Genomic DNA, 26,126 nt, shown 5'->3' on the forward strand with positions numbered 1-26,126 from the left:
GTATTCAGGGAACAGGGATCAAAATACTCTGGTTATAAACGACCTTGCCAAATCAATCAAGGCACAGTACGTCCGTATTCTTCCCCAAGAATGGCATGGACACATCTCTTTGAGAATGGAGCTTTACGGGTGTGATTCTTCAGGTAATGAATTCTCAGCGACCCATAACTTATGTTTTACATCACACTGAATTAACAGGATTACTAATTTCTCTCGATTTCTAAGGGGCTATCGACGGTGGTTACTCTGAATGGAAAGATTGGGGTATATGTTCGGCGACGTGTGGTGGAGGAACACGTTCAAGAAGCCGGTCATGCAATAATCCTGTTCCACAGAATGGTGGTGCAGACTGCTCATCCCTGGGACCTAGTGAGGAATTTGAGTCTTGTAATAAGCAACCTTGCAAAGGTAAGGGATGATAGAAATACGAAGACGATAGCTCTCCCTGTTAATTAAAGCTCCTTCATTGGATCATGTGGTTTGGTTTACCTATTGTTACACCGTGTTGAAACACTTAGCGAAAAGATACCTTTTTCGGGTCCCATACCATACGGAAATATGTCCTTTCTTTGAAAGCTTTGGTTTAAAGTCAACTTGTTAAACTAGCTCAACGCAAAGATATTTAAAATTTTAAGAACGAAACAGTTTTCTTTTCATAAATAACACACAAACACTTTGACCATGACTTTCTTGGCCTCTGCAAGTGTGAGAAAATTCAACGCAAAGACATCTATCTATCTTTAATGCTGAATTACCCTCCTTTCAGCTAAATAATTTATACTACAAATAAATTAATTTTGTACGCAGTAAAAAGAAAATAGAATAGTTTAGGCTAAATATATTTATCGAAGGAAACTGCTTTGTCAATGGACTATTTTTAACTCGACAACAGTTCTTTAGCATATTTCTAACTTACCCTCTACCACTTGCATCATTGCTTTTCATTGATTATTTCATTATTTATTATTTTATCATGTATTATTTTTATTATTATTTTGTAGGATATGGCCCTGAAGGTATGTACACAGTCAAGTCTCTTGACACAGTTTAGAATATTTATCAACAAACGATAATAAATGAAAGTTAAGAAATATTAATTGGGGAAAAATTCACTAGCAAAAGAATGTCTTATCTTTTGTATTTATATGGACCTCGGCTTAATCTCGGTCCATAAAAACGCGAATAACAAGAAATTGGCCAATATGCAGCCATAGTGACCTCACGCTTGGTCAATAACGCATATATATTTCAGTTCCAGGCTATGAGGATGATGTATTCAGGGATTTAAACAAAACGTTTATGAAGGACATAATTAGCTACTAGACTATTAACAAGATAGAATGTCATGATGTTACGTTAAATGTTACGTAACACGAGAGTACAGTGAGGTATATCTGTTGATTTTCATGCCTGTTAGATTGTGACGCCCCTCTTGGCATACAAAGTGGAGAAATACCAAATTCTGATATCACCGCCTCCTCCGAAGTAAGTAATACAGGGGGTGTGTGGAAAACATAGGTCATTTGAATTTGTGGGATTTCAGATATTCTTAAGCGGTAAGCATTAGCCACAGAGTGATATCTTTGCATTGACTGACATTTGAGGTCATTTTTCCCATCAGTGAAATCTGATAGTTATATTTCGAACACAAGTTCTCTCTCTCTTCAGTGGGCTGCAAACCACGGGCCCAGCAATGCAAGGCTCAATCGTCCAGCTGGTGGAGGTAAGACAGGAGCTTGGTCAGCTAAGGCAAACGACAAGGGACAGTGGATCCAGGTGAATCTTCGTCAACTAACTCGTGTGACTAAGGTGGCAATTCAAGGAAGACAAGACCATCCGCAATGGGTTTCTGCATTTAAGATATCTCACGGTCTAGATGGAAAACAGTTTGAATATCAAGACAGGGTATGAAGATAATGTGAGATCACCCTAAAATTATAACTAATGCATTTCTCGACTTTCTATCAGAGGTAAAAGTACGAGCGGCTTTTTGCAGTGTCAGGTATGACAATTAAAAACTGAGATATTTTCCTTGAAGCAAAGGTTTGATAATCCTACTGACGAATCTAGAACTGAAAGCTAATAACATGGGCAAAATTACTCGAATTTTAACTTATGATTGGCTCAAAGAAAGGGTTGATAGAGAAGGCAAACCCCTTCCTCAACAATTGTTTTTTCTTCGCACGGGACATGTAATGTAGTAAACAGCTGCTGGCGATATGAAAATAGTCTTAGAGTCGTTGGCTGCTGTCATCTTGCACTGAGCACCTAATTATCCCTAGCTACTTTACAGAAAAACATACGGCCCCGCTTGAGGGATGAATCAGATGGATAAAAGGATAAATCACAGAGGGTTAAAAATGTCCGCGATTTAGTTGGACCTAACTTTAATTTCTTCCCATTAAGCAAACGTTTTGAAAAACAATTTCATTATTTGTCTTCTCTTACAGATATACGATGGAAGCAATGATCAAAACAGTGTTGTAATGAACACGTTGATGGAACCAGTCATCGCCAGGTTCGTCCGTCTTCATCCGTACGTCTGGTATGGACACATTTCACTGAGAATGGAGCTTTATGGTTGCAGCTTGAAACAAGGTTATACTAATAATACCCTTAAATATAACCCTATGCTATAATTGAAAGTGACTGATCCACTCACTCTTATTGGCAATTGGTGGGTCAATGAGTTTTACCAAAGTCTGCATTAAGTACGTACGTGCATCATATCCGTAGGTTTGGTTGCCAAAATCATTTAGTCTTGTTTTAAAGTCGTCATAGAAAGAAATATCTTTAACTTCTCACTTGTCAAAGAAGAGAAGGTTACCCGCTCATTCGTGTAAGACTTACTGTTGTCTCTTTAGAATGTCTATCTCCTCTGGGTATGGAAACCTACAGGATTCCCAACTCAGCCATAACCGCTTCCTCAGAGGTAAAACGCTACTTTTAATAAGCCGGTAGATCCTTTTTATTTGTTTTTCATTGCTTTCGTAGATCGTAGGTTATCCATAAATCACAACGAGCAATAAAAGTATTTGTCTAGAACTTAAATTTCCGTGCTTGGTCCACCTGGAATAAATTAATTAAAAAATCTTGGCTTGCAAGCTTAGCTTGCAAGCTTCAAATCTGTCATGGGAACGTAGATCATGAGTGAGACCTACTTTATGAGCACTTTCAAACAAATGTTAGCAAGCCATATTACCACTTAAAGAATAATTTATCAATCAATCAATTGGGTGGAACGATCGTTCAATACGAACGGGTGACTGAGTAATCGAGTACGTTACAGAGGGAGTTAGAGATTGAATTAAGAAATGACTGACATCGACAGATTGATTGATCGATCAATTAACTGATCGATTATTTGATTTAGTGATTGACTAATCGACTGATATAATGATTGATTGGATTTAGTGGGACGTTAACCATGGCCCTACAAATGCCAGGCTTAACAGACCCAGTGGTGGAGGCAAGACTGGTGCCTGGTCAGCCAAGAGAAATGATGAAAGCCAGTGGATTCAAGTGACCTTTCCTGAAATCACTAAAGTAACAGGAGTTGCAATCCAGGGCAGATATGACTACAACCAATGGGTTACTAAGTTCAAAGTGTCTTACAGTCTTGATGGTATTCATTTTGTGACCATACCTATGGTAGGTGTTATTCAATTTTAAAGAAAGAACATGAATAAACATGTCAGAGAATGAACATGTCAGTCCCTTATTTAACAAGGCCTTAACGGCCTTGTTAAATAAGAGACTGACATGTTCATTTACCGGGAAAAAAGAGATAGGAAAGGCACTATATATTTGTAAGAGCTGTTGTAAATTTTTACTATAATTGATAAAGTTCCTACTACTCAAGAAATCTTGATAATGCTTTACTCAATGTAGTTCTGCGTTTCATAATGTTTTAATGTTTCCTAAGTTTGAAAGTCAACAGCTCATTACGCTCTTGCCGATTACATTATACTTGACGGTATATAGGTCAATAGCTTGCCTTGAGCTCTGAGCTTTTTTTCGAGCTCATTGTTGGTTCTTATTTACCAGGTATACAACGGAAATAAGGACCGAAACGGAATTGTCATCAACGATTTAGAAGCACCCATTGAAGCTCGAATAGTTCGCTACATTCCAGTTGAATGGTATGGACACATATCCCTTAGGATGGAGCTTTATGGTTGCCATTTATCATCAGGTGATTATCTTACTATTAATTCCCCCACTAACATTTTCTCAGTAATCTGCGCAGTCTCCTTTTTGGGTTTGGCCTATAGGGTAGAGATACCTGACTGGGAGAATATGACTTCTTACCTTTTCTAACCTTCATGGAATTTGCATCGATCAGAGATTAAGGAGGCTTAAAATGATAAGCATAGAGAGGCGTTTTTCACAATGTTTGATTTTTATGCAAGCCGCCTTGCAAGTGCAACGTCCAAAATTGCTGGAAAACGATGGACTTATAGTAAAATTCACGGACAGGCGGTTTCACGGTGTTTAGTTTTATGCAAAGCCGCCTTGCAAATGCATCGTACAAAATCGCTGGAAAACAACGAGCTGTTAATAATAGGCATGGAGAGTCGTTTTAGACGATGTTTGGTTTTATGCAAAGCCTTATATCGTCCAAATTGCTGGATAACGATGGACTTCATCATGAAGGCTCACAGAGGGCAAAAGGGGAGGGGGGCACATCTTGTGGATTTTACGGTGCACTTATACCCATCTTAAACAAAACTTTCTGAGAGAAAATGATAATTTTCCTTTCAGAGTGTGCAACACCTTTGGGTATGGAAAACAGGTTTATTCCCGACTACGCCATAACAGCTTCGACTGAGGTAAGAGTCATGGAGAGAAAAACTGCTTTTACAGATAAATAACCTTTTGAGATGCCCACTGGGTGTGATTAACGATTGTCGAAAGCAAGATCGATTTACTATGCCATAGAATCTGGATATTGGCATTAGATACACATTTGCCTTTGGTTACAATGAACATATGAAGTTAATTATCATCACGGGTTTATTGCAAATCAACTTAACGGCCTGCTTCCAGTTGGCTTGTTAGCTCAATTGGTAGAGCGCTGCACCAGTATCGCAGAGGTCAGTGGTTCGAATCCCGTACAGGCCTGATTTTTTTCAGGTCTGATTTTCGCTATTGCATAAATAGAGCTATCTACTGCGAAGGATCGTGCATCATACATACACATTTGCCTTTACTTTTTATGGACGGTTTTTTGAAGGATACGTCGTCGTCAGCATTTTAGCCTGGCCGTAACCCATTTATCACCAATTGTACTTCGTGCATGAAATGATTAATCGCGAGATGCAAATCATGGCAGCCGAGGGGAAGACAGGTGTACAAAGTAAATTCACAATACAACATTTCGCCTCGTTCCATTTTATCACTATAGCTGGTATGAACACTTTGGTCTTTGTTTTGAGAACATTCCATAGAAAAAGTTTTCAAAAGAAAACTGTGACAGGATATCAAACATAAAAACTGTAACGCTTGACCCTCTCTCATTCGTTACATATTGTATAAAATCACTTATATATAGTGGGCGGGAAATCATGGTGCTTCCAATGCAAGGCTGCATCACTCAGCAGGCGGTGGAAAGACTGGTGCCTGGTCTTCGAGGGTTAACGACAAATCACAATGGATTCAGGTGGATCTTAGAGGGATGTACAAAGTAACAAAGATTCTAACCCAGGGAAGGCAAGATTATGCGCAATGGGTGACTCAGTACAAGGTTTCGTATAGCTTGGACGGAACTCATTTTATATCTCAGAACAAGGTTAGTAAACTATAGCATAGGACTATAGAGACCAAGCCAGAAATCGGGGCTTCTATTGAGATAAATTTTATTATGCACTATTTTCATTCTCATTTAATCTTTGTTTTGATTGATGTTGAAATTCCACTGAAATAAAAGGAGGCACTTTATAGTAGTTAGCTCGCTGGACGCTAATGTTAACTTTAAAACAATGCACTTTACTGTTACAATGCCCTTTTTTCACCCTGGAGGGTACGTGGTTATTTTTAGGAAAAGCAGAAAACAAGAATACGCTCCAGCGGCTTGAGACACGTGATTTGCATGTAAGACACATTCAGCGAATACAACGATGCTTTTTATCTTAAGCCAGAGAACATATTTCATAAAGCATATCAAGCAAAAGCTTTTTTCGTTGCCGAACAACAATCAGCTTCCGGTGAGCACTTCATGCAGCGTATATTGTTTGTTGGGTCACGATGTTTTGGAATACCCTGAATTAATTACTTAAACCAACTTAAATTTAATGTTGAAACTTTGCAAGGACGACTGGTACATCTTGTGATCCTGAGGTAACTCAAAGCTTAGCCGTTCGTAATGAATGATTAATCGTAATTCTACGTCCCTTTAGGTGTACCAAGCGAACAGGGACCAAAATACAGTGGTAGTCAATGCCTTAGAGAAGCCCATAGAGGCGCGCTTTATTCGCCTCCACCCCCAATTATGGCATGGTCACATTTCGTTGAGAATGGAGCTTTATGGTTGCAGTTTGAAAACAGGTGTGGCTTTTTCTAGAAAGTCGCTGCTGGAAGTCATCAAAAGCGTAATATTAAATAAAATACTTGACTGTTTTTCAGTTTAGAAAAGGAGAATAAACCACAAAAAATATAATGGATACATGTATATGCCAGAAGACTGGAGAAAACTTTTTAAGCAATCTTTTCTCGATGATATGAATCGTCATATTTTGATACTCTTGTTAACTTAGCCAGGCTTGTTGGGGTTGTGGGGGGGGGGGGAGGGGAGGCTATTATTGGGATCTTTTGTCATTATCTTCGTGTAACATATACTCTCTTCTGTCGTCAGATTGTGCCTCGCCAATGGGAATGGAGAGTAAATTTCTACCAGATTACGCAATCACCGCTTCGTCTGAGGTACAGTATGTTAGGATTTCAGTTCTTGGGTATAACTTGGGGTCAAGAGTGAGGGAAACAGCCTTTTTATTACCTTAACTCGAACACGCAAATAGATATCTCAAGAGTTGATTATATGCAGTTACATTGATCAATCCCCCCTCATTCTTTACATGTATCTAAAGCTTACTAAAGTAACTTTTCTGGTTGGGAGGCATCCATCGCGTGCTTTCAATTGCTGGACTTATCTTGATTATATTTTCTTCAGTGGAATTCAGGTCATGGAGCCTCAAATGCTAGGCTGTACTTTATGGCAGGTAGGGGAAGGACTGGTGCATGGTCTGCAAGAGCAAACGACAGATCACAATGGGTTCAGGTGGACTTTGGGAAGATCAAGAGAGTGATGCAAATTGCCAGTCAAGGCCGTTCAGACTACGCACAGTGGGTGACCAAATACAGGGTCTCGTACAGTACATTTGGAAAAACGTTTGCGCTTCAAGATCAGGTAAGCTACGCTTAGATAACATCACGTAACATTGTAAATGCCATGGCATAGTTTGCATTTTGATAGGGTTTTAAAAATAAATACTAGTTTAGTTATTTGTACTATATCATTCTGGGCTTGATATTCTCCTAGCTTTAGTTCTAACCACGCTTGTGTGCAAGAGAAAACTGGAAAAATTAACGAACATCTGAAACATGAGTTTTATTTCAAGAGATTAAAAGGCAGTGAAGCCTTAGGACATCAAGCAACATACATAAAAGTCTCTGAGCAGAGAGAGAAAAACCTATGCTATTATTTCCGGAAGACTCCATTCTTTAATTTTGTTCAAAATTGTTTCGTTATTCTAAAACACCAATTTATCGTGGATCGCTGATTCACAATTGGTTGCTGTTTCCTTGAAATTCCTACACTAAAAAACATATTGGGATCACTTTTCTGATAACCGTAGGACACCATAGCAATATAACAACCTCGAATGACCCTCATCACTGAGTTACAGGAACATCTTTCTGTCGATGAGAAAAACTTTACCTTTCGCCCATTGGCAAATTTACATGTTTATTTTGATCATTTTAGGTTTACCAAGCTAATAGCGACCAGCACAGCGTTGTTGTCAATACTCTCGTTAAACCCTTCGAGGCTCGTTTCGTTAGGATAAAACCTGAAGAATGGCATGGCCACATTTCAATGAGATTTGAACTTTATGGATGCGACGTCTTTGAAGGTGAGATTTCTTTTTTTCAGTCATCACGCAAACTGTTTATCAGACAGCTGTTGAAAACATGACGTCTTTAAATTAATAGGATGTGTGACGCCGCTCGGACTGACCAGTAAGAAGTTACCCAACTCGGTGTTAACAGCCTCTTCAGAGGTAAGTTAAGTTTACACTATTCCACACACATGCACAAATCCTCACAATCAGCATGCTAAACTTTACGCTATACTACTCTCTGACGTATCCAAGAGGAATTTGACAGATATACTCCTTTTACGTACATCAATAAGCTTGGGGCTGTAAGTCGAGCTAATTTTTTTTTATTTTACTTTTATTCCTATGGTTTCCGATTTTCAAATGACAACTTCAAATACAGACTTATTCTCCGTTGCATATCTGTTACCCACAACATGATGGGAACAGATGGGATGCTTAGAAAGGGCTGCTGTGTCTTTATAATTTATCGCAATAACTGCAACTCACTCAGCTTGTAAGTCATATTTAGACGTTTAAAGCTGTGGGTTTAGACAGAGAGAGAGAAAGCTTGTTTCTAAAGATTTGCACATTGTACAGGTTGAAGAACAATAGGACACGTAGTCCCCTACTAGGTTCATCCACCTAAACCCAACCTACCCATCCCTCCCCGGGGAAGGACATCCATCACACAGTAATCTCATGCGTGGGAAATTAACGTCTCCTAGCCCTCCTGCAGGAGACGGGACCTCCATTTATTCGTCCCTATCCGAGAAGACTAGAATATCTAACCATTTCTTGATGTTATAGAAAGGTAGCAAATTTTTCTCAATTATTTTAAGACCTTGAGTGTTGGTCCGGCCTGGGCTCGAACCCTCGACCTCCCACACAACAGTCCAGCGCTCTATCCATTGAGCTAACTGGGAAGCGTTGTGTTCGACTACTTGCGACTCGTGTCCCATGCAACGTTACATTGGTCATTTTCTCTTCGTTGTCATATAGAGATGACTAAGATGTACGATGCATGTGTGAGGCTCTTACACTTATTCTCTGCTTTATTACCAGTGGAATGGAAATCATGGGGCCAGCAATGCAAGACTCTACTTCGTGTCAGGTGGTGGGAGGACTGGGGCCTGGTCTGCCAAACTGAACAATAAAGGGCAGTGGTTACAAGCAGATCTTGGCAAGACGACTACTGTTACTATGGTGGCGACTCAGGGACGGTACGACTATGATCAGTGGGTAAAAAGCTTTAAGGTGGCTTACAGCATGTACGGGAGTCATTTTGAATTTCAAAACAAGGTAAACACTGGCAGCATCTACACGACCTTTACAGCTTTCAATCATTTTGATCTCAATAAAGACCTAGAACGGATTTATTCGCACCTCCATGGATAACTTTTCTCTGAGCTTTTTGTATGAAGGTATCGGTTTGATTAGAATGATACGAGTATGCTATTTTGTAAGTAGCTAGTTTTACAGCTTTACAGCTCTCAATCATTTTGATCTCGATAAAGACCTAAAACGGATCTATCTACCCCTCCATGTATAGCTTTCCGCAAAACATTTGGTATGAGAGCATCTGTTTGCGTGGTTTGAATGATATGAGTATGCCATTTTGTAGGTAGCTACAATGAAGAAAAAAGTACTTGTAATGTCCAAGATAAAAACATGTGTGACGTAAGAGAGGCTATTTCATAATCCTTCTGGATGCTCTGAAAAAGAGTGATTACCCAAGCAGTTGGGTCTATATAAGGAATTAGATCTCTTCAGTTGATTTTCCCTTGAAAAGGGTTTTATACGGGTAAAACTACGTATTAACACGAAGAAGAATGGACCTACCCTTATATGGCGTTTTATTAGTTTTGCCGAGTCTTCTCAGACGTGTCCATTGAGGTCACAGACAGATGTAAGCTTTTGCAGTGTTTCAGATTTACTGAAAAAGAAATAGTCAGTAATTATTCTTATTGAAAATTGCCTCTCGACTTCAGGTGTATGATGGCAATACAGACAGGAATAGCGTTATCGTCAATAGGTTGATTCAACCAATTAAAGCACGTTTCGTTCGTCTCTATCCTGAGAGTTGGCATGGGCACATGTCCATGAGAATGGAACTGTATGGTTGTGAAATATATTCAGGTAAACTAAAAAAAGTTTCATCTGATGATGTGTCTTCTAATGCTGCATTTGTCCCGCCCTATCGATGTATTTGCCATAATCATCCTGTTTGAAAAAGCCTTTACCACTCTGAATAGAATCAAGATAGTTTCGTAAGCAACAAAAACAGACGGTTCTGGTCTAAAAAAAGACATCGAATTTAGTCAGCACTTACTAACTTGTTTGCTTTTAATCCATTTCACAAAATAAATTGAGGTTACCATGATATTTATATCTCTTTAGGATGTTCTTCGCCACTGGGAATGGAGAACAATCGCATACCAGACTCAGCTATAACAGCTTCCTCAGAGGTAGATCAACCAAAAGCTACTGAAAGACTTAACCTACGCCTCGGCCAACCTGTTACTTATTTATGTTTTGCCTTGTTGCAAATAGATGCTTCCTAACTGCGCCCCTAACCTTCTCAGTTAGCTATGACTTTTCCACTCGTCTTGTTTCTAAATTAAGTGAAGAAAATTATTAAAAGATTTCATTAAGTTATTCAATCCATTGTAAGCTCTCGTGGCTTTGTCAGTCCAAAACTTAGTTGAAACAAGTCAGGATAAGTATGAATTTTTCCATTCGTGTTTAATTGAAATGTATCTTTACTCAAGTGGGATCGCAACCATGGACCGAACAATGCGAGAATTTACCACATGGCTGGAGGTGGAAGAACAGGGGCGTGGTCTGCGAAGAAAAATGACGAAGGACAATGGATTCAAGTCAATCTTGGTAAAATTGTGGAGGTGACCGAAATAGGGATCCAAGGCCGTCAAGATTACGCTCAGTGGGTCACCAAATACAAGTTGTCCTACAGCACAGACGGTCATCACTTTACATTTCAGAATCAGGTGAAACGTCAGTTTCCTCCAAGAATTAATTGTTTGCAATAATGTCAGACAGTATACAAAACACAGTCGCTAAGAGAGTTAAGTTTAGCTAGTTTAAGTAAATTAAATGCGAGCTGATAAGGAACTTTTTTTGAGCCACATTAAACTATTTCACTAACCTGGCTGGAAATGTAAAACTGTTTCAGTAAACGCTATTCCCTCCCTAAATTTGTTTCATTCATAACAGCTTTTATACCAGAAGTGTCGCAATTACCTCAAATTAATTGAAATGTGATTTCAGGAATACCTTGGGAATAAAGATCAGAATACCCTCGTCATTAACGACTTGGTCCAGCCAATCAAGGCACAGTACGTCCGAATCCTTCCACAAGAATGGTATGGTCACATCTCGATGAGAATGGAGCTGTATGGCTGTGTTTCAAGTAAGATAATTCACTTTAAACGAAAAAGCACTTTTCAAAGCTTAGGATGAGGACACTGCGAACTAACTGAGTCTTTTGTTTGCGAAGAACCTGTTAATGGTGGATACTCCGCTTGGGGACCGTATGGTGAATGCAGTAAGCCATGTGGTGGAGGAGAACAAACTCGAAGGCGTACCTGTACCAATCCACCACCAGCACACGGCGGTAAAAACTGCGCCAGTCTGGGACCAGACTTCTCAACCAAAGAATGCAACACTCAAAACTGCCCAAGTGAGCACTTTTATTGTTAAGAGCTATGGATAGAGATAGATTAGTCATGGATACAGATGTAAAGACAGAGACAGAGATTGGATAGAAAAAGAATTGTCTCAATTTGAACTTAAGGCCGCCAAGGATTCATAAGACATGCCTTTTCTATCACTATTAGCATTTTCCACAGCTTTTCTAGATTCCTATTTTTTCTGATTCAAGGCTTCCTTCGACATTGAGAAATTTACATGTTGCTAAAAAATTGCGTGATATTGTAACATCACAATGCTTCTTACTTTATTCCCAGTTGATGGTGGTTATAGCAAATGGCTAGAATGGAGCGATTGTTCTGCCACCTGTAATGGAGGCAGCAGAGTACGAAGCAGGAAATGTGACAACCCTGCTCCACAGTATCAAGGAAAGAATTGCGTTGGACCCTCGCTGGAGACAGAGGATTGCAATAAGGAAGGATGCCCAAGTGAGTGTTTCTCACTCATATAAGACATATTATTATTATTATTATTATTATCATTATTATTATTATTGCTGTCACTAATATTACGACATTATATATTGAATCTTGTTTCACCAACATGTATTCTAAGAGAATACAACCTCTTGTTAGGGGGGCACCCCGAGTTCTTTTTTTCCGAGTATGCCTGTGTCATACATTGAACAACATCATCTTTCACTTAGATCTCCGAGCTAAATTCCTTCTCTAGCAGTTTGCAGGAAGGTTATCATTATCAGCATGGACCATTGCTCCGAGACAGAATCTTTTTATTAGGAAGCGTTAAGGTGGTTTAACCGCAGAAACGAGACCGAAATTGAACTTTCTAACGAGCAAATTAATTTTAATGAAATACTCGACTTTCATCAATTATCAGAATACCCAAGACGCAGACTACACTTATTTGTTATTCTTTTGAAACAGTATGTCCACAGTTGTAAGTGTCTTGAGAAAAAACCGATTTCGAAAGAATTCCAAATAAAATGTTGATGCAATGGCAAATAGAGAAATGTGCTCTTCAATAATTCTGCTTCTTCCCTTCGAAAAATCGATACTTTAAAAAGGAGGTAAAGAATCGAAGCGATATATCTATAGCTATACGTAAGCTCTACTGTAATAATGTAGATTGTAAGCAACTCGTAGGTGCCTTTTGATTGATATTTTGTAATTTTTTATGTTTTTTTCTTCTTTCCTTTATTCCTTTTTACTTGTTTTTTCTTTTCTTTTATTCCTCTATTCTGTGTTGTACTGTATTATTATTTTCTTCTTAGCTGTATCACGTTTTTTGTATTAGCCAATGTAATGTAAAATGTATATGTATGTGTGTGCATTAAAAAAAAAAAAATTAGCATGGACCAGGAACAGGACCCCCTAGCCTGCCACGAGTCTCCCATATCTCAATGGTAGAGTATCCTAAGAATTAATCGGAGGGTCGTGCGTTCGCCTCCTGTCGGGAACGCTCGGAGTCCCTTTTTTTCCGAGTATGCCTGTGCCATTCACTGAGTAAAATCATCTTTAACGTATGACCTTTCTCAATCATTATGTTATATTTCTAGTAAACGGTGGTTATGGACCATGGGGTTCTTGGGCTGATTGTTCTAAAACGTGTGGAAAAGAGAAGGGCATGAAGAGACGCGTCAGGTTGTGCGATCATCCAGCACCAGAGAATGGCGGAAAGGATTGTTCCGGTCTTGGAGTAGATAGCGAGACAAAGCCATGCACACCACCAATAAAGAAATGTCCAGGTATGCATACATTGATAACCATCTTCAAAGAGTCAATGAAACGAAGACAGTTTGTTGAGGACTCTAATGGTTACAGGGAATTCCTCGCATGTTAATTTTGTAAGCCTCATGTTTTCACAAGTCCCGGAACATCTTGTTATAACTGTCTCAAAATTTTATTTGGTTAACATCTTATGTATTCTCACATCAAAAATTAATCATTTTCCACCGGCTGGACATGTACGCAGCGGTAGAGCACAATGTTACAGAAAAGTCCAGGCAGAATACATCAAAAAGATCTTGAGATCATCCATAATCAGCTATGGTGAATGTCTTGACAGCTTAGATAAAAATAGCTTGCGATCATGAGTGATTAACTATGGTAAAAATCTCAATGTCTCAACAGCCTTCATATTTGTGAGGAATTTAGTCCTTTGGCTTGGTCCTCTCATGTTATCAACCCTAAATCATTTTCTCTTCATCACTTCTAATAAGTATTATGTTGCGATTCTCATTTTCCATAGTGGACGGTGGATGGGGAGAATTTGGTGAGTGGAGTGAGTGCTCGGTTACATGTGGAGGAGGAGAACAGATCAGGGAACGAAAATGTAACAATCCTAAGCCTGGAGCTGGTGGGAAAGATTGCGAAGGAGACAAACAGGAGACCAAGGAGTGCAACACCTTTAAGTGTGGACGTAAGTAGAGGACTTTTTTATCCTTGTCCTTTTACCTTCTGTGTTGGAGAAACAGTGGTCTTGGCAGAGTCGTTGTGTTATGAAAAGAACCATAGGCAGTCACGACGGCGAAGCTGAGGAAACTTTCGTCTCAAAAATGACCATGCATTCGTCAGAAGAGTTTTCCTCTTGGCATATTAATAAGTGCGTCTTAACAAGTGTTGGACCTCGAAATTTTTGAAGGTGTCATTAATTTCCGTGCAGAGACAAACAAATTCCTGTCGAGAGATTTTTTCGCAAACAACGAAGCATTTGGTGATCTCATGTTATTGTTTAACAGAGGACGGTCAGCAAATGTACAAAGTTCTATACACACAGTGCACAGCTATTTGTCTGTTCAATAAGCCTTATATCTAGCTTACGGTTCATTATCACTCTAGTCAGGAGTATCAAAAGATACATGCAAATTTTTAAGGAAGCCTGAAGAGATGAAGCAGGGTAACCTGCGTCTAACAACTTTCATCTAAAACCCAGTGAGTAGCAATTCTCCCAATCAAATAAGCGGCGTGTTTCGGAAACCGAGACGAGCACCGGCAATGTGAATCAGAAGGCTTGAAAGCAAACAGAACCAGCGAGCTTTTCTCTAGTTATTATAACTCAATCTTCTTTTATGAGTATAACTCGACGGAAACCACCTAGCTAGTACAAGATAAAGCCCGACTAAGAACAGTGATCCAAATGACAGAAAAGACGCTTTTTAAAAATTATATCTAAGCCGCGACTTTATTTGCAAATATGTATAAGTGCTCCTGATCAATAAAAAACAATTAAAAGTCAACCTCATTATTCACATTCGCTCTGACGAAGGGCCAACGCTCGAAACGTCAGCTTTTTAACTCTTTACGGTGGCCAATTTAGAATTTCAACTTAGTTGGTATAGCCAAATTACCTTAATACCCCTACCGACGCAGCACCAGTTTCTTTGGAAACTTACCCCCTTTACTCATTATTCACGATTAAGGATGTCCAGGCTATAGTGTTTTTTATCTAAAGCAAGGCACTTTATCCCACCCACCCTGGGGGTGTAGATGGCTGACTCACTTTACCCCACTTACCTTGGGGCTGACTCCTGAAGAATTTTAAATTGCAAGAGATAATCTGCAATGGACCACAACTCTTGCCATGGAGAGTGGCATTATTTCAGGGTCATGTCACAAAATAATGTTTTCCCTTTCTTCAAAAGCTGAATGGAGGCCCGTTGGCTGCTTCATGAATAGCGATCGCGCCCTTGGACAGCTCCTTGAGAGAGTCGGTAGCAAGCCATCAATAAGCTCCCGCTACGCAGCTTGCACTTCAGCGGCTGACAGTGGAGATGTTACCCTGTTTGGTATGGACGACAGGAGATGCTGGACTGGTGAAAACACTGAGAGTATACGTACATTCGATAAATATGGAACATCAGGAACGTGCAAGACAAGGAAGGGATTAAGTGGCGGACTTTCAGAGTATGAAACGATGTTTGTTTACATCAAAGAGGAAGGTGAGTAGTCCATCCATGGAGTAAATGAAACGTGTGCGAAGTTTCATGTTTAACTAGTCTTTAACTAGTCTAATTAGTTGGCTAGTCTAATGATATTTCTTATTTACGCCACCTCCGATGTTACCTCCTTAATCTATTGACATCTCCTCTAGTAATGTCAATTTTTCATTTTACTTTTAATTACAATTTATCAATTTGTTATCGGGCAACTAAGTGGTAAGAGTGAAAGATTATATCAGGAATAAAACACGTTATCAGAGGGAATGTAGAATGTTCCTTAAAGAATTATTTCCGTGCCTAACGAAAGTAAAGCTGCAAATGAAGAAAATCAAAACATTTTCTAAATTCATCATAATAAGTGCTCTGTGCAATCTGTCTGGCCTCGAGAGTGCGAATCGCTCAGACGCGCATAATCTTCTCATGTATATCATTGCAATCCTAATTCATCTCATTTTTCACAAAGGCGAATGGAAGCAAAAAGGCTGCTACATCAACAAGGGACCTATTCTGGCTCTACCAGACTCGATAGATGACACTGTTGAAAACTATCAAGGAAACGAAAACATTTTTGATCACTGCAGAAAGAAGGCTGAGTCTTTTGGCTACAAGCTATTCGGTGCTGACGATAAGACATGCTGGGCAGATAAGAGTGGCAAAAATAAGTACGAACTGTACGGGAAATCTTCAGAGTGTTCCATTGGGAAAAGTGGTAAAGGATCCGGAAGAGATATTAACGGTGACATGTTCGTTTATCGTTTTGAGTAATAATTGTTCAGGTAGGTTGTACTGTCATCTTAAATACTAGGTGATATAAGTTCTCGCGCAGGAGATAAGAAATGGCTGAGGAGTTGGTCTGAAGGTCACGTGTCTCGTGGTCTTGATTTAATTGTAAACTCGGAGAAGGGACCTCTTGAAAAGGTTGTATTCTGAAAGTTGAAAGGTCGAATAGTCTGAACTTGACTTCTGTCTGTGATAAAGAGTAGCTTTCTTAGGGACACCTATATTCTAGAGAAATCCTCCAACCATCTGTAAATTAATGCGCAAAGCGAAGAGCTCTCGTAGAAATCTGAAAAATACAAGGGAAGACCTGAGTTGGCTTGCATCCCATCCTTACGAATGGTTGCAATATTGTCATTCATTGCGTTTATGCTGGAGAAGCCAGCAAAAGCTCCTTACAAGTATGAAAGTCAGTCTGACACGTAGTCTTTAGCTGAGAGAATTGGGTGAGGATACACCCGATCGCTAATTCTAACGTCCCCTGTAGAGAACTGGGCATCCGAATACAGTTGACTAGTAATGTTGAGAAATCTATAATCATTAATTTACAGGTAAAGGAAACCAAATTCAGGAACGGACGACTCATAAAGCCGGAAATAGATACAGTATACAGCATAATGTGAAACAGTAGTCTAGCGCCTTTGTGTGGGTCTTGGCCACAGGAGCAGCTTCTAGAACACGTAGTGGGTAAATAAAGGACATTCAAAAATACAACTCTTTGTCTCATTTTTCCTGGCAGGACCTTCAGCAGGCTATCCCATTATTTCATTTAGTGCCTACACCACTCATAATAGATAGTTCCACCAGTTTTGCACTTCTTTTATTTCCTACCCTATCTTTCCTATGCAAATCCACTTTGTTTATGTGTCGGCTCCCGCGTGGTTTTTTACTGGTTCATTGAAAATAAGTTTATATCGCAGTAAATGGCTTGAACCCGTGGGTAACATGTGAAGGTGTAGTCTGATCGTCCTGGTGAGTGTAGTCCTGAGAAGGACCGTTGTCGGTGGTAGTGACTGACGTTTCGACAACCTGTGCGGAAGTCACTTCCCCACAGGTTTTCGAGACGTCAGTCACTACCACCGACAACAGTCCTTCTCAGGACTACACTCACCCGGACGATCAGACTACACCTTCATAACTTTATATCGTCATCTTCCCCTCCCCGTCAAAATCGTCCCCTCGGTACGTTTACAGGAAGTCCGTTAAGGATGTATAATTTTAGGCCTCACGGAAAGGTACCCCACCCATGGAAACCGTAACCCCATGAAAATCTCAGACATGCGCAGATTACATTACTTTGTAACACTGCTTGAGAAAAAGAACGCGGGCTCGTGCCGTGAGTTGTTTACATCAAAGTTATAGATTTTTGTTAATCAAAACGCCGGCCGACTCGCCGACGATGAGACCTGATGGCACGTAACAGAGCTCACGGTAGCCAGTTTTCTTGCAAAAATTCTGCCACCAGTCAAAAAGAAGCCGAGAAAATATGCGAATTATTCCGAAGAAATAGAAAAAAGCGGCGTTGCAGTGCAAGTGTGCAGCTTTTTAAGTGAAGAAAAACTCGATCGACTCGAGAGAGTGTAACGGGTGAGATCCGAAAACGCCAATCTAAAAGGAACAGTCAAAACCTTAAGACGTAGTCTATGCAAGTGTTTTCAGGAGGGAATGGAAATGCAAACACTTGCAATTGTCTACGAATACTACTGCAGATTGTCTGAGCCACCAATTATGGTGGCTGATTTTCATTCCCATTCTGAAATTTCGCCGGTTGCAACTTGCGCGATCGTAGTTGATACCACTTTTAAATGGTATTAATCATAAAGCGATAACAATCTCACCAAACAGAGCCGAAAAAGAAAAACCTCTCGAATGTTAAGGTGGAGTAGTCGATATGGCCGCATAGTCAGTAATAAATGTACAGGCAAGTTAATTTTTCGGGCAACAAATCATAACAACGCGTATCTTTAAGTGTCATACAGTATCGAGAGTTTTATGAGTGAAGTTTTAAGGCTTAAGTTGGAAGTTCTAACAAACACGAACAAAATTTTCTGCACATGGACCGCCGTGGAAACGTAATACTAATAGTTTCAGTTATTCAACCTTATAATTGTGATAACAATTTTTTTCACGAGATTTATGTTTTCTAGTCGGGCATTTTTACTTTGTATTCTTTGTTTCCATACTCTATCGTGTGAAATCCGTGAGTTACATTTGACTAATTCAAATTGTCACCGTTCCATAATTTCAGTATTTGTAAAAGGAAAGAAAATTCAATTGAAAAAGGACGCGTTGAGGATCCAAATTCAACTGAAAAAGTGTCAAAACAAACTTACGTCTACCGAAAAAAAAAGAAAAACAAGAGGGCAACAAGCTGAGGGGGACAAGATCTGCTTCCTCAAAACTGAAAAAGAAATTGCAGGGGAACAATGAGTTTGTTAAAAAGGGATATTCCCTTGTGGAGACATTTGCACATGGTAACAATGGATACAACCAAAGAATTTTGATGTTTATGGCTTGTGTCAGATACATGCAACATGCATCTTTGTTATCTTATCAAAACACACCTGTAGCACTACATCTGATTTTCAATATTCTGTTTGACTGTAGCCCCCCAACAAACTTTGTTGTCTCCCCAAGTACACTTTCTGACTGGAATGTTCGCTTAGGTGAAGCCGACAAACTAATTTTACTGAAGCGCTTTTTTAACTCAAGTACGAGTTTCATCTCTAGAGCGATGACTCCCACAAGGGAGGAGAAGAGAGGCACATAGTGGGTGTTCACACCTGGTGCCCTATAGAGAGCAAGCCTCAAGCTTACGTCCTAGCAAACAGCCTTACAGCAAGCGGGTCCAGAAAACACCAGTCTGACGTGGATTATCACGTTGTGAAAAACGAATATGACATCACCAATGTTTCGGGGTTGGTTGGAGACAATGCCTCTACCCAAAAGGGAAAAGTAAATGGTCTCTTAGCAAACAACACCAAAATTTTTTGGAAAGGAAATGTTTTTTTTGTAGGATGCTACCCACATGTACTAAACATCATGCTGAGAAGAATGTGCCAGGTTGGGTTTGGGGCAAAGGGTGACATGAGTAACCCCCATGTTTTACAATTACTATAAAAAATATCTTGGCTCCATCATGAGCGTCCAAGCCAATACAAAGTTATGTATGTTTCTCTAGGTATTCTTAGTAAAGAGCCACCCCTTCCTCAGACATTCATTGACACAAGGTGGACGTATTATTATGAGACTCTCCAGTGGTATCTTAAGTATGGAAAAGCTTGTTTACAGCTTGCCGAGCATCTCCTTCAACGATTGCCAAAATCATATAGCCACCACACTATATGACAAGATGTCATTAAGATGAGCTCAAGTCCTATGATCCAAGTTGAAATCAAGTTTTTGTTTGAATTCCTTGACAAGTTTATCATCCCATCTCTGAACACATCCCAAGCTAGTGATGCAGAAATTGGTTTTTCCAGTGGTTACCTAGTACGGTTATGGCCAGCAACTGTTTTGAAACACCATGAAACTTTAAAGTGCACCTACACCCAAAAAACTTTTTTCGCTTAACGAAGTAAGCTTATTTTTTTGAGTATTTCTGCGCAAAAATTTTTTTATTTGCTCAAATCTTCAATTTTCTATGCCCAGTCAAAATACGGAAAATCGGCCGCCATCTTGCCCCACGACCGAGTTTAAAGAAGAATGGCTCTAGCGGGTAATGTGACGTCAAATCGAGAACACGAAAGTCTGCATCTCACACATTTTCACTTGTTTGGGAAGATTGTCGTCGATATCGTCCGAAATATGCCGACTAGGTGTGTTGTATGAAGATTGTATGGAGCGCGATACCCTCTTGCAAATTTCGCACGTTGCTACATCCTTCTACAACACACTTAGTCGGCATATTTTCGGACAATTATCGACTACAACCTTCCCAAACAAGTGAAAATGTGTGAAAAGCAGACTTTCGTGTTCTCGATTTGACGTCACATTACCCACTAGAGCCATTCCTCTTTAAACTCGGTCGTGGGGCAAGATGGCGGCCGATTTTCCGTATTTTGACTGGGCATAGAAAATTGAAGATTTGAGCAAATAAAAAAATTTTTGCGCAGAAATACTCAAAAAAATAAGCTTACTTCGTTAAGCGAAAAAAATTTTTTGGGTGTAGGTGCACTTTAAGTGAAATGTTGAAGTCTCCATTAGAACATTTTCCTTTAACATCACAACAGGTAAAGATGTCATTGAAAGACCCTGCAACTATTGACCACTTTTACAAACAAGTGCAGAGGCCAATGTTACAAGAAGTGATTAAAGCAATCAAAGATCATGGAGCAGAGTGGTTAACTTTTCCTAAGTTGTTTGGAATGGGTGCTGATTAGAGATACCAAAGTCATTTCTGGCATTCGGTTTTAACGCTTCTTGGAATTCCAGTCAGATCTGAAAATCAAAAAGAAAAGTCAGTGAACAATTCCTTTCATGTTCATGGACATAACATTCTCACGTTGGTCTCTAACGACAGAGTTGGATTAATTAAATGGGCCACTCTTTCGAAATTAAAGGAACCCCAATTGCTATGTGAGATCAAAGAAATGGCTTTATCACAACAGAGCTCACTCATAAGTAAAGAAGCCACGCCAAAGCTGTTTGAGTTCTACCCTAAGCACATTTTCAGTCTTCCAGTAAACAATGTTCTTGCAGAAAGACAGTTCAACCTTTCACAACTGTATCTTAATGATAACATGTCAGAGTTATCAAAACAGGCCTCAATCACATTTTTTGAGAACATTCTACACAGTGGAAAAACCAACACCAGGGCCACAGAAGCTGCATGTGAAGTTCATGAAGAAAGAATGAAAGAATAGGCCCAAATACTCACCACAGACCTTTTGCAAGAGGCAAGAAAAAACTTAAACAAGATTAGAGAAAATAACACACACGGACCACTTACAGCAAAGGATGTTTACCTTAAAGCTTGGATAGAAAAGAAAGCAAACAGTGACTCACCAGATATGATTCAGTCAATAAAAGCTGATGGTCACAAACTTAAACTTCACTGGAAGGCTTCTGCCAAGGGAACATCTACACTGGAGGGACAAAGGTCATTCAGCCCAACAGTAATTGAGGGAGTTACCAGTACACCTGATGGACAGGTTCCAAGACTTATGCAGCTAGCAGTGCTAAAGGTGTGGAACTATGGGGAGGAGCTACCAATTTTTGATCTACCAAGAGAATGCCAGTTGTGTCTACAAAACCTTCCAAATGTCTTCCAACCTCCAACTACTTGTCTTTCCAGGTCCCACATGACTGTACATATTATACCATTGCCTACACATGAAGAATAAAGTAGTCATGGGGGTGGCTCAGTAATTTTTAAACATTTTAGATTTGTACATAAGAACTAATTTCACTGACCCACACTGCATGAAGTAAATATATCTTAACAAGAATGCATTTTTTTACACACAGAGACACAATAATGAATAAATGTTTCAATACAACATGTTAGAACTAACCTGATAAAAGCATGTTGTACATGCCATTTTAGTTAAGTAAGCAGAACTGAATGTTTTAGTGTATGTAGCATGTTAGCTTTGCGATATTGTAACTGGTTTTACCAAGTATAAGTAAAGTGCATGGAGCCAAAGCTGAGACATGCATGTATAATCATGTTGTATTGGATCTTGAATTAAATGAATTGTACATTACATTCAAAATGAACAGTGGGTAAATGAAGCTGTAATATATCTGATTTTAAATTGTTATGCATGACTGTAGCTTAGTAGAATATTAAACAAACATTGAAATGCTGTCACTTCACTACAGTAGTTTCAGACCAAAATAAATGTAATATTTAACTGCCTGTGTGGAGGCGCGGTGGCCTCACGGTTGGTGCGCTCGACTCTGGATTGAGTGGTCTGGGTTCGAGCCCCAGCCGGGACATTGTGTTGTGTTCTTAGGCAAGACACTTTACTCTCACAGTGCCTCTCTTCACCCAGGTGTATAAATGGGTACCAGCAAATTTAATGCTGGGGGTAACCCTGCGATGGACTAGCATCCCATCCAGGGGGGAGTAGAAATACTCCTAGTCGCTTCATGCTACAGAAACCAGAGTTAAGCACCGGCCTAATGGACCACTAGGCTCGTAAACAGACTTTACCTTTACCCTAACTACATGTAGATTATATCATCATACTGTTGCACATGTATAATTTAACATATCATTAGCAGTAGGTAACTTTTAATGTGATAAGTACATGACTTTTGTATGGGTGTTCTTGTACATAATAAGTGAATCATTTTGTATAGGAAGGGCAAAGCTAAGTGATGCAGCCAATGTTATGTTACATACAGTTAGTGTACAATGTATAACAGTAATAAATTAGATTTAGACACTGGAACTGTTAAAAATGTGCCAAGTTCATTATCCTGTCTTTCCTTAATCCGTGTAAAAGATAAGTAGGACAAATCCTTTAAACGTTTTTATTCTAACTATTAAATATCAACACCGATGGATTTTTTTTTTTCACATACAGGCAATTTGTTGTACCTGGACTAACACAAATTATTGAATATGCAGTGTGGTCTAAAAAGAATCAGTGTATTGGTCGATCCTCCACATTAAAAGCGCCCAAAAGAAATAAGCATTGATTTAACAATCGATATCAGTCAAACATCGTCAATAGTACCTATGAGTACCCGAGAAGTGATTGATAAACTGCTCTTGGTTGCTGTTGACGAATAAACCGGAGTTCACTCTCGATCTCGGGTGGGCGATATTGATTGTAAGCTAATTGACCCATTATCACCAACACACCCCAAGATAGTGTCAAGATAACCTAATTTATAATCTTACCTCGAGCATCGTGCGCTTCAGTAACTTGCTTTAACTCAGCTCAGTCGAAATATTTCATTCCTCCATGACATCTCGAGCGCGCGTCAAAAACATGAAAATAACTTTCATAGGAACAACAGTGGACTCCAAACCTCAATTTGCCTTGAAACTACAATGCCAATTCTTGAACTTGTCCCTTTCGAAATTCCAAATAATAAACACCACGCGTAGTGAATGACAAAACAGTACGAAAAATTAGCATTTCTACCACTAAGTCGATGAAAAGAGAAAAAATAAAACGGTAGACTCCTTAACTCCCTTGCAGTCTTCGCGGTTCAAGTATTAAACTACCAGAGACTTTGTGTTTTGATAAGATATTCAACGGTAAAGTTTCAAAAGCGTAGAGGGGAGAAGTAAACACAACAATGGACGTCATCTGCGCATGTCTGAAATTTTCCTTAACTCACGTGCGTACGCTGTTCCGTGAGGCCTAATTTTTTAATTATAACATAACCAAAGTAAAGCGCGCGCTCTGATTGGTCAATTTAGCGTCCCCCATTTGCCCATGGGTGTACACTGCTGACGTGAGCAAATGCAAGACTACTTTTCCGCGCGCGCTTATCTTCTCTGGTCACGTAAGATTTGTTAAATAAAAGGGAACTCTTTAACTACAATGTATCACAAATGGTAAACACCACGGCGTACGCTATTGAGTAATGGATGCACTTGGGAGGTTTGCTAAGCACAGAAGAAGCTAGAGTCGCTCTCGGCTATCGCCTCGAGCGACTCTTACGCTTCTTTAGTGCTTAGCAACCTCCCGCGTGCATCCATAACTCAATAGTGTACGCTGTGGTGTTTACCATTTGTTAAATGTGTGCACCTTACAATTAACGGAAAACACGTTTAGTACGAATAAATCTGGAAACCGAAATATGCGATTTGCAGCTTTAAGAGACTATTATTTATCTGTGTCAATTCTGGTATAACCTTAGTTTTCTCTAGTTCCTCTACTCTTACTGTATAATCATTATTTGTTACGACATGACGAGATAGCTACGTAGTTTCATGAGTACGTGGTCACGCAGTTGCTTGACCGTCAGTGATCGTTGCTAAGCGACAACTGTAGATATGATTCAGTACAGGCAAAGTGGACTAAAAGGTATCTAACCACATATGAGCTGTGATATTTTCCTACTTGGCTACATAGCTGCCTGCTCCACGTTGCTGCATGGATGCGAAGCTTCCAAGCTTCAAGGCTAATGAGCGAACCAGCACGTACAAACTTTCGTAAACTCGCAGCTCAATTAAGCAGTGACTTAGTCTGCTACACAGCCGTTCTTAGGCTCGTCACGCAACGCTCCTCCCCACGAACGTGAGGGAGGAGCGTTGCGTGACCACCCTTAGAACGGCTGTGTAGCGACTAGCAGTGACTGTGACCGGGCTACAAAGCAGATTCAGTATGGACAAAGTGTAATCCACGTGTAATCTAAGCCTTGCATGGTTTTCGTTCTGCCGCGTTCTTTTGCTCTCGGAGTCGCTTGTAATTCGCTCGGTGAAAGTGCACAGTAAAAACAGGTTGGAAAACATGTCAAGGTTCCCTGTTAAAGGGAATGCTGATATAGCACAAAAACAGTCGTTTAATTACCACAACACTTCTAAAGTGTTTTGACGAAGAGGGCACGGCTGGCAGAACAGTTATTCAGTAATTTGGAAAGAAGTGTGACATAAACTTGTAGCTCAATTAAGCAGTAACCGTGACTAAGCCACAAGGCAAATTTTAGCATCGACATATTGTGTAATCTACGAGCCTTTCGAGTATGTGAATAACCTCAGTGCATGGTTTTGTCCCGTCACGTTCTTTTCCCATCAAAGTCGCTTGTAATCAGATCGGCAAAAGTATATGCAGTGAAAACAAGTTCGAAAACAAGTCAAGGCTCGCTGTTTAAGAGAATCCCGATAAAGCACAAAAACAGTCGTCTAATTACCATATCACCTGCAAACTGTTTTGGTAAAGAGAACTGACAGAACAGTTATTTAATCATTTGGAGAGAAGTGTACTAGGAGAATATCGGCCCGAGGTCTTGAGAGTACAAAAAAGACCGTACAAAAAAGACCAAGGGGCGATATTCTTCCAGTACGGTCCCGAGCAAGCTTGGTTAATAAGAGGTTTATTATACGACTGAAGTTTAAAGGAACACAAGTGCGGTATCATTCGGGACCATTCTGGACAGTGCCCGGTCCAATACTGAGGGAATATTGACCAGCAATAAAGCATTTTGATCAGTTGATTTTAGTTTTTGGCCCTCTGACTGCCCGAGTCGTGTAATAATTTAATTTACTTTATTTGCTTCGTTCTTACTCATGAATCATATACCTGTTTGAATCAATTTCACTTTTCTAAATTAACGATTTCGTAATCTCCTAATTGTAATTTTTATTTTCAACCTCCTTGATATGTTTTAATATTGTCTGCAACCACCCGACTCGATTAGCTTTGCTACATTTGGTTGGGTATTTCTTTAATTTTTCTTCTTTTTTTTTATTTATTTATTTCTTCTAAAATAAATATATGATAAGTTTGGTAGAATATAGCATATTGTAAGGAAAGATGGTGAAAGAAATAAAGTATACAGTTAATTTTAAAAAAAAAGTATACAGTAATCATAGTATGATGATTTTAGTTGGTGTCTAGTTCAAGGACGGAAAATGGCGACACACAAGTGAACATTGGGGAAAATTACCAGTTTGGTGTTAAAACACTCTAACTCTAACGCGTATCCTTCAGACCCTTCTC

The 26,126-nt window shown here is 39.6% G+C and overlaps 1 protein-coding gene and 1 long non-coding RNA gene across 2 annotated transcripts in view; one reads left to right on the plus strand and one right to left on the minus strand.

Annotated features, from left to right (window-relative positions):
- LOC111346861 (uncharacterized) overlaps positions 1–17,211 on the plus strand; it is a 42,261-nt gene extending 25,050 nt beyond the window's left edge. Inside the window, exons 20-47 of the mRNA XM_022954123.2 lie at positions 1–143; positions 226–408; positions 1,002–1,016; positions 1,418–1,485; positions 1,669–1,905; positions 2,451–2,598; positions 2,865–2,932; positions 3,415–3,651; positions 4,048–4,195; positions 4,765–4,832; positions 5,555–5,791; positions 6,399–6,546; positions 6,854–6,921; positions 7,169–7,405; positions 7,982–8,129; positions 8,209–8,276; positions 9,159–9,395; positions 10,085–10,232; positions 10,494–10,561; positions 10,865–11,101; positions 11,382–11,523; positions 11,611–11,793; positions 12,080–12,250; positions 13,339–13,527; positions 14,031–14,201; positions 15,424–15,720; positions 16,184–16,496; positions 17,049–17,211. The exon at positions 1–143 is cut by the window's left edge and continues 2 nt beyond it. Coding sequence (XP_022809858.2) covers positions 1–143; positions 226–408; positions 1,002–1,016; positions 1,418–1,485; positions 1,669–1,905; positions 2,451–2,598; positions 2,865–2,932; positions 3,415–3,651; positions 4,048–4,195; positions 4,765–4,832; positions 5,555–5,791; positions 6,399–6,546; positions 6,854–6,921; positions 7,169–7,405; positions 7,982–8,129; positions 8,209–8,276; positions 9,159–9,395; positions 10,085–10,232; positions 10,494–10,561; positions 10,865–11,101; positions 11,382–11,523; positions 11,611–11,793; positions 12,080–12,250; positions 13,339–13,527; positions 14,031–14,201; positions 15,424–15,720; positions 16,184–16,485 — 4,366 coding nt within the window. The 3' untranslated portion in view covers positions 16,486–16,496; positions 17,049–17,211. The remainder of the gene's footprint in view (positions 144–225; positions 409–1,001; positions 1,017–1,417; positions 1,486–1,668; positions 1,906–2,450; positions 2,599–2,864; positions 2,933–3,414; positions 3,652–4,047; positions 4,196–4,764; positions 4,833–5,554; positions 5,792–6,398; positions 6,547–6,853; positions 6,922–7,168; positions 7,406–7,981; positions 8,130–8,208; positions 8,277–9,158; positions 9,396–10,084; positions 10,233–10,493; positions 10,562–10,864; positions 11,102–11,381; positions 11,524–11,610; positions 11,794–12,079; positions 12,251–13,338; positions 13,528–14,030; positions 14,202–15,423; positions 15,721–16,183; positions 16,497–17,048) is intronic.
- Positions 17,212–20,714: 3,503 nt separating this feature from the next.
- LOC148721866 (uncharacterized) lies at positions 20,715–23,770 on the minus strand. The gene is made up of 3 exons (XR_015992413.1): positions 23,354–23,770; positions 21,505–21,825; positions 20,715–20,937 (listed from the first exon to the last, which is right to left on the minus strand). It is a non-coding gene; the product is annotated as an uncharacterized LOC148721866 (long non-coding RNA).
- Between the last annotated feature and the right edge of the window lie 2,356 nt (positions 23,771–26,126).

This window comes from Stylophora pistillata, chromosome 10 (genome assembly GCF_964205215.1).
Source record: "Stylophora pistillata chromosome 10, jaStyPist1.2, whole genome shotgun sequence".
Lineage (NCBI taxonomy): Eukaryota > Metazoa > Cnidaria > Anthozoa > Scleractinia > Pocilloporidae > Stylophora > Stylophora pistillata.